The following is a 14,177-nucleotide window of genomic DNA, read 5'->3' as shown; positions in this document are numbered from 1 at the left end:
TGCTTCATTGTAGATGTTCCTTTTTTTACAAAAAAATAAAAAAAAATCCATATTTACTTATTTACTTTTGTGCATTGCCTTTACACTGCTTGGCAGTACCTGCACCCAAATGGACTTGAGGCACTTTGTTACTCTTACTGATCTTGTTTCCTCTTGTCTAGATCTTTGCTTGTGTTGTTCTTGTTCTCGTATGTACGTCGCTTTGGATAAAAGCGTCTGCTAAATGACATTGTAACATTGTAACATATTTATATGAATCTTTCCTCAGCGAGTAACTTTTATTCGCTTCTTATTCAGATAGATCGCTGATCTTCGCAGTCCAATTCCTGCAACAACTCTCAGGCGTCCTCGGCAGTCATCTCTCTCTTTGTGCTTCTCTTTTGCCAAAAATGAAGTTGTCTATTTTTCTCAGTTTCATTTCAAAACTTTTCAAATTGCTTTGCACACTACAATGATAGCTGCAAAGAAACCAAGAGGCATATGCCCAGCGTGAAAATGTATCAATCTAATCATAGCAGATATTATAACTGCCTGTGGCCAAAGTAGGTAAAACTAAACATGTAGGGCCTAGCGGGCCTGTAACATACTGGCCTAGCGGTCTAAGCGTCCCACATTCATAGGCTATAGTCCTGGTCGCAGAGGTCACTGGTTTGACTCCCGGACGGTCGACCATTTACTGCATGTCTTCCCCCGCTCTCTACTCCCCACGTTTCCTGTCTCTCTTCAGCTGTCCTATCCAATAAAGGCAAAAAGACCCAAAATATATCTTAAAAAAAATAAATTATAATAATCATATAATTGTTGCCTTTTGTGTAATTTGTAGAAATCACATTTTATATACGTAAACACACAACTTTAGGAAACACCAGGAACCGGCAGCTCTGTAATCTTTAATTAAACAAAGTTAAATGCCATGTACATTTGAAAACAGTCAAAATGACCCCCATGACCTTTCTGGTGTTAAATGTGCTTTCAGCCTTTATTTCATGAGGACTGTTGCGGTACCTTTGCCTGTTCCCTGAGACTCTCCTCTTTTATGCTATCTTTATCAAGTTTGTTTTTGCTTGCATGGAATACTGTTGGTACCTAAAGGCAGATAAATGCGAGTATGTGTGTGTGAGTCTGATAGAGCCTGAAAAGAAGAGTTTCTGTCAACATCAGTATTTGCATAAAACCACCATTATGTTTTTTTGTCTTCCACAGCAGATAACAATATAAGGAGAGTTTTTTATTCATTTTAATATTCTTGTTTTTCTTCTTCGTCTCAGGAATACTAGTTTTCTCTGAAAGCATAATGGTCAATTTCTGCCTTTCTTTAAATCAATTTGTCAGCAGCAAAGACGAACCTGACAGAGTCCTCATGAGATCAAGTCTTAAATGGAAGCAAACGAATGCATTCACACTTGATGATAGATTCTCTCTAAAGTGTCAGTGTCAAAACATGAATTCAGAGTCTCTGCTTTGTTTAGTGGATTTTAAAGTGCAGTAATCAGTTCTAATCCGTGCTGAAATTGTTGACGTTCAGAGCTGCGTCTGACTTTGATGCTAACTGATTCGTGTCCTGTGGACCTCTGATAGAGCAGCATTAATGTGCAGCTTCTGATCTGTTCTGTGCAACGGAGGGGGGGAACAAATCTGTGCACAAAGAAGTGTCATGAATCTTTCATGAATGTAGACGGATTCTCCCCAGCTCTCTGCTCTGAATCATAAACAAACACACAAACTGGGTAAGAGTGGAGAACAGAATACATGAAGCAGGAAACATAAGTTAAGTTATTTATCATTTATTGAGGACTCTGGAGGAGTCTCCACATCATTTCAGGTTTCATTACTCTGGATGGAGATGTTCCTTTGTTCTAGTATTCATGATGTGACTGTTCACTATGTAACAGTGAGATAACAGAGAGCAACATAGAAATCCTTCCCTCCACTCACTGTCTGATAAAAAGGCTTCATTATACATCAAACCTCAGCTGGAATTTCTTACTGTGCGGACATAACTTTTGCATTGGAGTTATTTTCATAGCTCACCTGTTTTGATTGCATTACGTCTAACACAGAACTTCCGCCAGATCTGTGTCCGGTCCGTCTCCGATCTTCTGCTCTCTCGTCTGTCAACACCCACCGGTTGCCTTTTGAGAACGCAGCATGGAGCAGGACTGCCGGACAGCTGGAGTCATGTGACCGAGGTTTTCCTGCGTTAATCACTGAATCAAAGATTATCCTCCTCCTCTCTTCATCCATGTTGTCTTCATCGGCCTCTGAAAATCTCTGACCTGTCGACTCCAGGCCTGGCTTCGCTCATTTTGAGAGTTTGTTGTTGTAGCTAAGTTAAAAACGATCTGATGATAACACAGAGTGTTTTATTCTGAAAATTAACATAATGTTTTAATTTTGTTTTGGTGCCTGACTTCCTGTCACGCTCGATCTACTCTGTTGAGATTGACGCGTCGGGATCCGGCATCAGGCAAAAATAGAAGTCTTGTGTATCTGATCCGGAGGGCTCCAGCGTGCCTGATCAGAGACGCAGCCGGAACGCAACGTAGCAGATCCAGTGCGATTTAACACATTGACTAGTAGAGAAACCAATCAGATCTGGTGCCGTGATGGATCAGAGACGGACCGGACACGGATCTGGTGGAATGTGGCCGTAAGAGTTATGAATGGTTTGACATTGGGAGCATCACTGACTTGAGTTGGAGTCAACATGCATATCCATAATAACATTCACCATGTTTGGGTGAATGGATGACGTCACTCAGGCTGTGTCGAGAGTTTTACGAAGTTGTTTGGGTTATTGTGCTGTCTTTTTTTATGGATTAATTTGATGGTTGTATTCTTGATTTTTTAACTACATTTTGATGTTCAAAGCTCAGCACCGAAAGCTGACATTTCTAAGTTTTATCTGATCAATAGTTAAAAACTCAAAGTTATTGAGTCATACTTCAATAATAAATCAGTTCATGTCTTTTTTTTTCAAGACTTTTGGCTCATGGATTAAACAATGAAACAACTAATCACCCAACATTCTCTGTGATTTCATAAATCATACTCCATAGATTCATTTTATTTCAGAACACAGTCTGATTTAGAGATACATTGATCACTGTTCTGGAGCTTTCTGTCATAGCACGTGATGTTCATGGACAGGTGGAGTACTTTTGTTGTCACAAGGCTGGAGATGTTAATGTTTCTAGTGCTGTTGGGCATGAACGTAAAGGTTGAAATTGAATCTCAACCTCACCGAATACACTCTTAAGTTAGTACTCTGGAGCTCCCCATCATGTCACAAGATCTTCAGATATGTGAATTCAAACATTCAAACAGATTGTTCTGAATCTCAGACATGGCTTGAGAGTCATTAAAATCAAAGTGTTTCTGATGTCCTCAGTGATGTGTGTGTGAATAAAGTCCACAGTGTTTGGCCATTAAAAGCTCAGTAGCACTCAGAGCTCCTGCTGCTTTCTCTTTTTGATGTTTCTGTGTTTTTTCCCTCTTTGGTCAGCGCCCATCACTTCATTCACTTTAATTAATTTTTCTGTGTTTGTGTCTTTCAGGACTCAACCCTCTGCCCTTTGATCCAGCCGTAAACAACGACCCCCTCCACTTCAACGGCTCCAGCGGGCCTCTTGTGACCGAGTGTCCTCCTCTGGAGAACAGTCCAGAGAACAACAAGAAGAGGAAGAGAGCCGGCCTGCCTCCAGGTACTGACAGCAGCTAACTCTCAAGTATTTCACCGGGGTCTCAAACCCTCACCGTTTTGCCCTGAGCCATGTCCAATTTTAAATACAAGCGCCTGTAATGCCAGCAGAACAGCTTTGATTCAACCTTGAGATAGCTCTTCATTTCCTCTGCCTACATGACCGTGTGTGTGTGTGTGTGTGTGTGTGTGTGTGTGTGTGTGTGTGTGTGTGTGTGTGTGTGTGTGTGTGTGTGTGTGTGTGTGTGTGTGTGTGTGTGTGTGTGTGTGTGTGTGTGTGTGTGTGTGTGTGTGTGTGTGTCATGGGAGTTTCTGCATTATCCTTTCTTTGGGTGTCAACATGGAGGAAAGAAGCAGCTTGTTTTAGTCTTTGGTGTTTCAGATTATCTTGCCATGTCCTGAGGCTCGGCTTGTCTGGCCTGTTTGGAGGTCAGACAGCTGCAGCAGGAGACTGTCTGTTACCGTGCCAACAGCACCTGCCAATCAATCCTGCATCAGCTACCTCAAACGCACAAACACGGACCAGCCACACAAAGATGGACACGTTGAGGGAAGTAGTGTGTAGGTGTGCATGCGGGATAGTTTGTGAGTTAGTGTGTGGTAACGAGTCAAATTGAAGAAGGACTGATTGAAGAATTGATAAAGAGCTGATTAATTGATTGATTGATTTATGAGGAATATAAATTCAAACATTATTTAGCCCTATCTGATTTTGTTTTTAAGAAGACTGTGTTTTGGAAATGCTGGAAACGTGCAGCTTCATCACTGCAAACTTCTAATTCAAATCAGAATGTGTTCCCACTTGTCAGATTTCCTCTCACAGCTCTGAAAGGGTAGTTTGCTACAGTCACATTACCTGGAGTGTTATAAACAATCACACTTGTCAAGTACACAAATGCAGATGTCTCTTTTTCACTGTCACGCAGCAAGATGTTAGAGGAGGCAGAAATATTTCAAAGTCAGAACAGACTGTGAAGGCAGCAGCAGCAGTGACAGTGAACACACTTCTATTGGTGTTTGTGTGCAGAGACCAAAGCCATCACAAAGCCTCAAGATAAAGCATTAGCATACTTATAGTTCAGTGACAGCTGGACACAATGTTATATTTTCTCTAGGCATCAACAACACGGCCAGACCGACTCCTCATCTCGCTCAATCTGGCCCAAGATATTTAGATCAGAAGAAGTTAATGACAAACGTTCCTCTTGTGAAGTAAAACAAAGCAGCTGGATGACATGACCTGTTGTATTAAGTCATGGTGATACTTGTCATACTACTTTGATGAGATTCAGTACTAAAACTTAGCAATAGGACCACCTGTTGGCAATGTTATCTCTTCTCAAAGCTCCTTCCTGACTTCTTATAGAACAGATTCATAGGTTCCTGTTTGGTTGTGTTAGTCAGCTCAGGTGAAACACTTCTTTGTCCTGAAGAAGCTAACCACAGTGACTGATCGTTATTCATTTGTGTTGAATTATGCTAATAGTGATAGTTGCTCCAGCTTAGGGTTTACTTTTACAGCTGTAACCTGCTTGTTTACTGTCTCTCAGTACATTAACACAAGCAAAGGTTACTCTGCTCTAACTGTGACACTGTGTAAACATGCAGGAGATCAGTGATCACATATCTCTCACTCCTCAACCTTAATATAGAAACATAACCTGGAGTGTTGGAGTGCAGTGAAGGAACAGACTCTGAGGGGAGAGTTTTTCTTTACAGAACAAAACTTTTAAAACACTTCTAATGTTTCTCCATGGATCCACCTTATGTCCTGTTCACAAAGGTTATCCGTGTTAGTGCAGTTTAAATCTGGTGGAAGGAGGCAGTTATGTGTAATGGTCTCCTCTTTCACTCAGATGTGCAGCTTTTACACCAACACCTTTCCTGTCAGAGGTGTTTGTTATGCACAGGAGAAACTGAAAACACAATTTAAATGAGCAGTACAGCCTCTAAAACAAGTCCTTCTTCGGGTCCTTCAAAAAGGATCGTTCTCTACTCCTCCAAGTCAGATGCTGAGAGCAGGTTTGCTGTTTAAATGTTGTGAATGAAACAAAAAGTTGTTCATAACTGTTTCACTCAAGTGCATTTATCCACTTCTGCTTGCTCGCTTGAACCCAGTGCCAAAGAATCAGCGACATAATGAAGACCTTTAGCCGCTGAACACAGTTGATCTGAGTCATGATCGTCTCCTTCGGATGCTGCAGCGACTCATTAGCAGCCGCGTCGATTGAGTCTCGTTAGAGGGATCCTAATGGATAGATTTTTCTCATTATAACTGACATTACATTTGATAATCCATCATGGAGGTGTGCAGTCATCCATAACAACACACACACACTCAGTTTGAACTTCACACAGCTCCGTTTTATTTCAATCACTGATGAAGAATTTCAGAAGACAAAAAACAAGCCGTGTGTTTGATGTGTCCTGAGAGGAGTCCCAGTCATTTCATACTTAATGCCGCCCTGCTGACTGATCATTTAATAATTATCTTTAATCCAACAAACCGAGACCCAAACAACACGCAGACAGGTCCATAAAGAGGAGCCCTCACCTCCTGTAAACAGTGACAGGAAACGTTTGAAGATGAATTCATATTCAGTTCACTCTGCCACATAAACAGACATTATTCATCAGAGTCCACTCACTTCACTTCACTCACACACACACTCCATGTTTTGATTTAGTGGAGTGTAAACCGCTCCAGAGAAATTAAATTCATTGAAAATCAAGTCCACTTGTGAGGAAGTTTCCACTTTGTTGTGACTCTTCTTCAGAGAATGATTGTTGTTCCTCACAGTTTTTGACAAACACTGCTGCTTCTGTTTATTCACCTCCTCCTAAAGTTAGACGGATGCACTCGGTCATCATACATACTCTTTATCTTTATAGTACTCTGTGTTCCTGTGCTCCCTCTGTATATGTCTGTCTTAAATAATCCAGAACAAGTGGTGCCTTTGGGCAGCAGACACACTGCAGCGATATTCCTTCTTCAGTTTTTATTTCATTTCTCCAACACAGCCAGAGACGGCCATTTCTCCTCGTGTCCTGCTGTGTTGAAGCTGCATGTGGTGAAGACAATGAGATTTTTAAATGCTGCTGTGTATTTAGAGGAGCAGGATATCCTCCCTTTCACATTATGTATGATAATGTCCCACAACTAGGTCGGATGCTACCTCGTATAAGCTGACTTTTGTTTTCATTGTTGACATTGTTTTCATGCAAGTGGTCTCTTTCTTCCTTGTCGCCATGTTTCAGTGCCAACAGAGTGTGTTACCACTGCCCTTAGATCAGCAGAATAGTGTGAAAACATTGAAGGAGGATTTATCCAGCCTGTTTATGTTTATCCTCTGCACTCAGCAAACACTCAGTGACCCACTCAGAGGAAAATGACTCCACGGAGCTACCAGAGGTCCAAAGCTCCACGGGGAACCTTTAAGGCTGATGGTGAGAGCGAGGCGGTCCACAGCTGTGGAAAGCAAAGGTCCTGTCAGCTTTGGTAATGAGGTTTGTTTTTACTCAGTGCACACGGCTCTGTGCCTGCAGCAATCCTTAACTAACATCCTACAACCTCTGCAGAGTAGAAATAACAGCCCAAAACAGCTTTTCAAATATAGATTTCTAGAAATTGTGGTACTTTTCCTAAAGCAGGCTAAATGAGGACATTAATCTGCCTCAATTCAACCAATTTTTACTTTTTCTACACTTACTTAAGAGCTGTCTGTGCAGTAAGAAGTTAGTAGAAAGAGAATACCTCACCTTTTGGCTGAAGGAGTTTTAAGCTCTTTTTAACAACCTAGTTTGAAAGGAGAAAGTATTGAGTAATGTTCAGTACTGAGACATAATTTCCAACCTGAAGCCAAGTGTATCGATTCATTCAAACACTTTCAATGTCAGGGTTAAAGAAATGCCCTCACTCATGTTTTTGTTGTGCAGGAAAATCAATTAATAAAATGTTGTCACAAAGGCCGGATTACTGTCGAAGTGTCGGAGAATAAAACAGCTGTACTCTCACCGATCCAATCTGCTGTGTAGTGACCTTTAGTGTGAGCTAAGAGAGAGGTGTTGAATAAAATGTGATTGATTCTTCAGGGGGAAGGTTAATGTTGCTGAGCATGGCAGAATAAAGATACATGTGGAACAGGTAATGAGATTTAGATCTATTTATTTCACATATCATGCTTTTATATCAGGGATCAAATGATGTTTCCTTCACTTTTTGTGACCAGAGAAAAAGTTGTTTTATAGTTCTGTCAGCTGTGTGAATATCACTGAACTTTTACAGTACATTACTTTGAAGTAAAGCGGTCTCTGTCAGTACAAGGTCTTCTCAGGTAGTTTCAGTCCACACTCTGTCTTCTCTCTCTTACGATGAGAGGATTTCAGTTTGACTGACGCTTCCTGTGTCAAACTCTGAACCCTCACTTCAGGACACTGAATGTGGTTTCTCTATGAGAAGGTTTGCATCAAAGCTTCTGATCCCACAAGTGTTTTTATGGTAATGGTTTTAAAAAAGAAAGAGTGATGTCACTGACGGACCACTGACTGAGCTGCTGGAAGGTAAATAATGTAATGGGCTTCTTAAACTGTCAGAGATGACAGTCCATTTAGATTTATGGCAGGGTTATTGTCCTGAAGAGGTGTGTGTGTGTGTGTGTGTGTGTGTGGTGTGGATGAAAAGATCTACAGCTTGGTGTCAGTCTCCATGACGCTGAGTTCACACAGCAGCAGAAGATGCAGAGCAGAGCTGATGGATGAGGTGCAGGATGACAGCGTGACGTTACAAATGATCTCATTGGCCCACAAAGAGGAAGAAAGCAGACATGTTTCAGGAGCACAAAGGTTAACGAGCTCTGAAGGAATGACTGCATATCTCTGCAGTGCTGTGTACATTAGGGCTGAGTACACAAGTCGATTCATCAGTGCATTGCAATTTATTTTTTCCCCATTCAAAATCCATTGAGATACTGGAATCAATTGTTGTTATGAAGTCACACTCCTCTGTGGTCACTGTGGATGCCGCTTAACTGTGATTCATGTTGTACAGAGACCCTTGTTGACTGAACAAGTTGACGCAGCAGACGGTAGCAACATTAAAAGTTGATGTTTGGATGCATTTCTGTCATCAGCATATTATTGAATCGATATCGTAGCAGATTTATCAAAATTGAATTGTGATGTTCCCCACAATACCCAGCCCGAGTACATGTGCTCAGTTTGTGTTTCAACTGGAGGAGAGGAGAGTGATTGAAATGCATGACAAGCTGTGAAGAAGCCCGCCTCTCCGCATTCATCTGGGATTCCTCAGGTTTCAGAACATAACAGTCCACTTGTTTCTACTGCTGCTCAGGGAGAGATAAAGACTCAGCACTGCCTCTGTGTCTGCTTCAACAATATGTGCTTACAGAGGCATATCCAACATTTGTGAGTTTGAGGGAAAATGCAGTCTAAGTGTGGCTGCTTTTGACGATGATTTCTCAGATAAATGGTTGATAAAATACAAGAATATAGTGACAAATCTGCATCATCGACTCAAGTTTCAGGAAGTGATTTCCTCAAATCTCTATTTTTGTCCAACCAACGGCCCTTAAACCGCTAACACTCACATTTGTATGTTGATTATTGGTCATTATTATATTCTTGGTACTGATGATCTTTGTCATACATGATTGTTTGTAATCGAGGCCAAAACAATGAGCCCAGACTCACATGAATCCAAGGTTCACCCTCTTTCTCAGTTTTTCCCCTTTTGGTTTTTGGTCATACTTTCTTTCTTCCAGTCACTCCTCTGTGTGCTGCAGTGGTCAGAGATTTAGTGTCACTCTCTCCGTCTTGCAAAGCCCACAAACACGTGAGCTCTAAATAATTCAGGGAGCCAGAAGGCGCTCTGCTCTGCTCTGTCTGTGGACTCACACTGAGGTTAATGGCAGAGCCTCAAGCAAGACTCAAACCTTGAAATGTTAAAAATAGGAAACCAAAAATCCTTTACTTGCTCCCAGTTTTGTGCTTTATCAAAACAAACAGGGCTTAGTTGTTTATCACCCCTCCCTCCTATTATTACCTTTAAACAGCATCAGTGTAGGAACATAAACAATTAGCCTTTAGATGAGCTTTTCTCCGCAGCCTCAGGGATGAATCTGCCCAAGGAAAACCCAAGCCGGAGTAAATGTCTTCCAGCAAAGTTTTTATTATTAAGATTGTTAAGTTCTAGTTGTTTACTCTTCCATTTTTCAAAGATGATTACTGATAAAGGACTGCCTGTGGGCATGAGGTTTAAAATATCAACAGCAATTTAAAACAAAAATCTTATTGTCTGTTCTTTTAAGCCTTCAATGAACAATAAAATAGGAAGTCAAACATTGAAAGGAAAAGACATTTGTCACATTTCATTTGTCAATTATTGTAAAAAAAAATGTGAGAATTTGATTTTTAAGTCTTTTTTTTTATTTAGCATTTTAACATTTTGGGGTTTGAGCTAATTGTGTGAACCATGACCTCCGTAATGATACAGACTCTCTGACATGTTCATTGATTAAATAAGAAAATAACTAACTAATAGACTAAATGTGAAAAAGTGACATTCTTACCATTAATAGACACCTGAAGCTACATTTCCCAAAAGTTACGCACAGGACACCTGAGGTTTAAATATTATGTAAGTCATTCTTCACATGTTATCTCTAAGACAGCCCTTTCAGTGAGTTTTGATAATCTCTTACCAGTGAGTCTCTAAAAGACTGCTGTAATCTCTACTGCTCTTCCTCTCCATGTCAGCCCTCTAACCTCCTCCTCTTTTTATTTGAAACAGAATCTGACATTTCCTCTTGTCGAGGTCGAGTTCTGTAACAGAGACGGCTGGTCGAAGACTTAAAGGCTCAGAGGGTTCAATTACAAATGTAAAATCTGTTACAGAGGTTTTATCTGCAGTGTTTTTCATAAAGGACCCAGAGACGGTCAGATATCCCGCCTGACTCGTCCACACCAGAGAATAACCGCTGCCTCTGATAGGTCGGATTACCTGATGAATTATTCATAGTGTCTAGGTGAGCGAGCTTTGTTTCTGCAATGAATGAAGCAATGTTTAGTTTCAGCTAACCTCTGGAGTGTTTTTTAAATCATTTTAAAGGGTCTGAGGAGTCTGTTGGACATATGTTACAATACCCTCTCTCTGATTTACCTGGAGATGGAGAGGCTGATATGATTTAGGGTGACCCTCAATCATAAAGGATCAGCTCATCTATACACAAAGTATTGAGTATTGAAATCCTTTAATAGGTAAGTCAACAAATAGACAGGAATCAACCACAGACAACTTTCATTCCTGTTCTCTCCTTTGTCTATCCTCCTCCACATTAGTTCACTCTCTCAGGAGCTGGAGGAATCTCCCTGTTTCTACCCGACGCTCTGCTCACAGCAGCGTGTTCATCACACAGACCCTGCAGCGATTCAATCAACACCTCTCCCTCCCTCCATCTCTCCCTCCTCTGTCTGTCTGTCTGTCTGTCTCCAGCTGGGTTAACTGCTCCTCACCAGCTGCCTCTCACTGCCTGACATCAGTGTGCTGAACATCTCCTCTGCCTCTGCTCTTTTCCATCCTGACACCTTTTTATTTTTTTACAACACCCTCATCACACTCTGCTCTGAGAGAGGCAGCATCACAAACACTGATGCAGAGGAAAATCAGTTTGGTATCAATTAACAAATTTGAATCCATCCTTATTTGGACCTGAAGAAGATGAGAGAGGAATGAATTAGCATCAGCAACTTTAATAGTGACGCAACCAACGATTGAATGTATGTCTATAAGATCTCACTGAAAAATGCCCATTTGAATTACTTTGAGCCAAAGGTTGAAGCTTGAATTCCAATCCAACATCCAAAATGATTCATGTTACCATCTGTAAAAGCAGAAAATTGTCAAAGCTGACAAATTGAAAATATTAGGAATTTGTGCTTCTGGAATCCCAATGAAATCGTGATCAGATCCAAAACCCCTTCTGTTACAATACACCAAATGTTGTTGACTGCATCTGTTTTGAAATCTGACTTAACTCTATCCATGTTTTTTGTTTTGATGAAGCATCTTTAAAAATCACCAGAGTCCAAAGAGCATCAACTGTTTGGTAACAGATATCAAAGTTTATGCAGAATAAGTGCAAAATAATCCATAAATGTACAAAAACACATGAATTATTTGACTTTATGGGTGAAAATGTTCCTACTCATGCTGCCCTCTCACCCACATAGACCATGCAGTGAAAGAACTTACATTAAACATCAAGGCCAGCCAAGTCAAGCCAAGTTTTTTTGCACCGCACATTTCAGCAACAAAGGGCTTCACAAAGGACATGAAGGCACCATGGAAGGGCAGAAGAACACATTAAAACACAACCTATCAAGAGCGTTCAAACAGATTGTGAACATTTAAAACAAAAACAGACTCTTAGATGGGATAAGACAGTTTTAAAATATACGCATAAAAGTTACAGTACTGTGTTATATAAGTAGACTGTCAGCATCTCAGATCTGCTCAAGTGTTATGAAGTCTTTTTGTTGTTTTTCTCCATCCAATTCAAACCCTCCTTCTTAGGCCCACAACCTTTCACTAAGGGCACGATTTCTAATACACAAAGTACTAGAACCTCTTTTTTAAGCACACTTGTCACTTATACCTTTCCTTTTTGTGGAAGAAGAGGACTCTAACCTTTATCTACTTTAATCGGTTGTTGGATTGACACCTGTCTTCCTCTTTATTCCTTTTTTTTGACCCATCAGAGAAGACCTAAACAAAACATTCAGATACAAAATAATGACAAAATATAAGATCAGTCAAAAGAGAAATAAATAAATAGCTTTTAAATTACAAGAAAAAAAGTATCAGTGATTAAAATTATTGGAAAGCAGCAGCGCAATCAGCCTTATCTGTGTTTTTGTGTGTTAAAGTTGCTGTGACCATTTGCAGATGATATAAGGTAACTTCAGCTCCAGTTGATGCAGGGTGTCGATCATACAGGCAGATGCTGTGAGACCACTCGGTTATGTAGTTAAACTTTGGGGGCTCAGCTGTGTGTGTACATATAGACAGGTGTTTGTACTCCTCACTGGGTGTCAGGAGGCCTGGTTACGTGTACTCGTACAGTGCCACCCAGCCATAATTAATGCATGATTATACCATGCTTGTTAATGTCAGAGCTGGTCAGTATAGGAGGAGTTTGACAGAAAAATAGTACCACCATACATTCTGACAGGCAAAACAAACCAGATCTTTGTTATGTTGTTCGAGGCTCTGAACCTCAGCATGTCATAGGACAGCTGCTCTGTGTCCGACCATGGGCTCTGACTCCTCCTGGAGAAACACATACAGCATGTAAGCAAGCAAGCACAACTTTATTTATACACCACGGATTTTGTCGAGGGAAATGTGGAACGCTTCAAGAAAAACAAGAGAAGATATATTCAAACTGGAGATGTGTACGAGTTTTTGGCCGTGTTTGTATGAAGGAGGGATGTGTGAAAGATGCACGCTTGGCTGCTTTGAATCTTGACACTATGAACAGAACAGAAAAGTTTTCTTCAAGGCTTAAGCTTGTGATATTTTTAGAGTTATACTTTTAACGGCTGTAGCCTCTCATAGTCTTCATCTTTTGCTCGGTTCTTTCAGCTGCTCACTGAAGGATTCCTCAGTCAAGTTTGTACTCTCTTGACAGCATTTTATTTCTTTTGCCTTGTTGATCCTATGAAAATATATTTAAAGAGTTTTATTCATGGTTATTTTCATTTTTTAGGGATTCCATTAAGTGGATTGGACTCTTGTTTTTGCAGCACCTTTACTTCCTTACAGCCATTTTCTCTTGAAACCTCCTTGTCTCAGTTTGTCTGCACTTTGAAGCCAGATGAATCAGAATCAAATCCTTCTATCTCTCCTCCAGTGGCACTCATATTTCTCTTTAAGTCTCCATTATGTGTTAGATAGACTGCCGTGTTAGAAGCCCCCTCTCTGAAAATGACATACCCTGCTTTTGATCGGCATGCTTCTGTTTGGAGCATATTGTCATCATGTGTGGATGGAGCAGTGAGATGACAGTGTTTCAGTCTCTACCTGGTTGGACTTGGTGCACAGGACTCAACTTTAGAAACACCCTGTTGAAACAGGGCTTACATTTAGTGTTGTTAATGGATGACCTGATTAGCACAGCCTGCAGTGATGAATCTGCACATAAAGAAGAAGAATGAAGAAGTCGATAATGACAGTGTTGCTACAGGAAATCTAGACTGGCATCAATAGAGAGAATCATGGCACAATGAAAGAGGAGGCTGATCCATTATTTAACAGAGCAGTGTTTTTAATATCGTCTGATCAGATTGATGAAATGAGGAATGCAGATGGTTGCTGATGAGACTACAGCTTCACAGACTGTATAGAGGGAACTCGGCTCTGCCTTCTGAACTGTCACTTCTCATATCGTGGGGACTACAG

The 14,177-nt window shown here is 40.7% G+C and overlaps 1 protein-coding gene across 8 annotated transcripts in view; it reads left to right on the top strand.

Moving 5' to 3' along the window:
• enox2 (ecto-NOX disulfide-thiol exchanger 2) overlaps nucleotides 1–14,177 on the top strand; it is a 168,825-nt gene that overhangs the window by 77,227 nt on the left and 77,421 nt on the right. For 7 of the 8 annotated variants that reach the window (XM_034689708.1, XM_034689705.1, XM_034689709.1 and 4 more), the window contains one exon: nucleotides 3,558–3,704. In XM_034689708.1, the coding sequence (XP_034545599.1) occupies nucleotides 3,558–3,704 (147 nt within the window). Of the gene's footprint in view, nucleotides 1–3,557; nucleotides 3,705–7,060; nucleotides 7,200–14,177 lie in introns of those variants that run through there. The other variant, XM_034689711.1, reaches the window with a different exon arrangement.

The sequence above is a fragment of the Notolabrus celidotus genome, chromosome 8 (genome assembly GCF_009762535.1).
Source record: "Notolabrus celidotus isolate fNotCel1 chromosome 8, fNotCel1.pri, whole genome shotgun sequence".
Classification (NCBI taxonomy): Eukaryota; Metazoa; Chordata; class Actinopteri; order Labriformes; family Labridae; genus Notolabrus; species Notolabrus celidotus.
The sequence above is the reverse complement of the archived record's forward strand: the minus strand, read 5'-3'. Positions and strand labels throughout refer to the sequence as shown.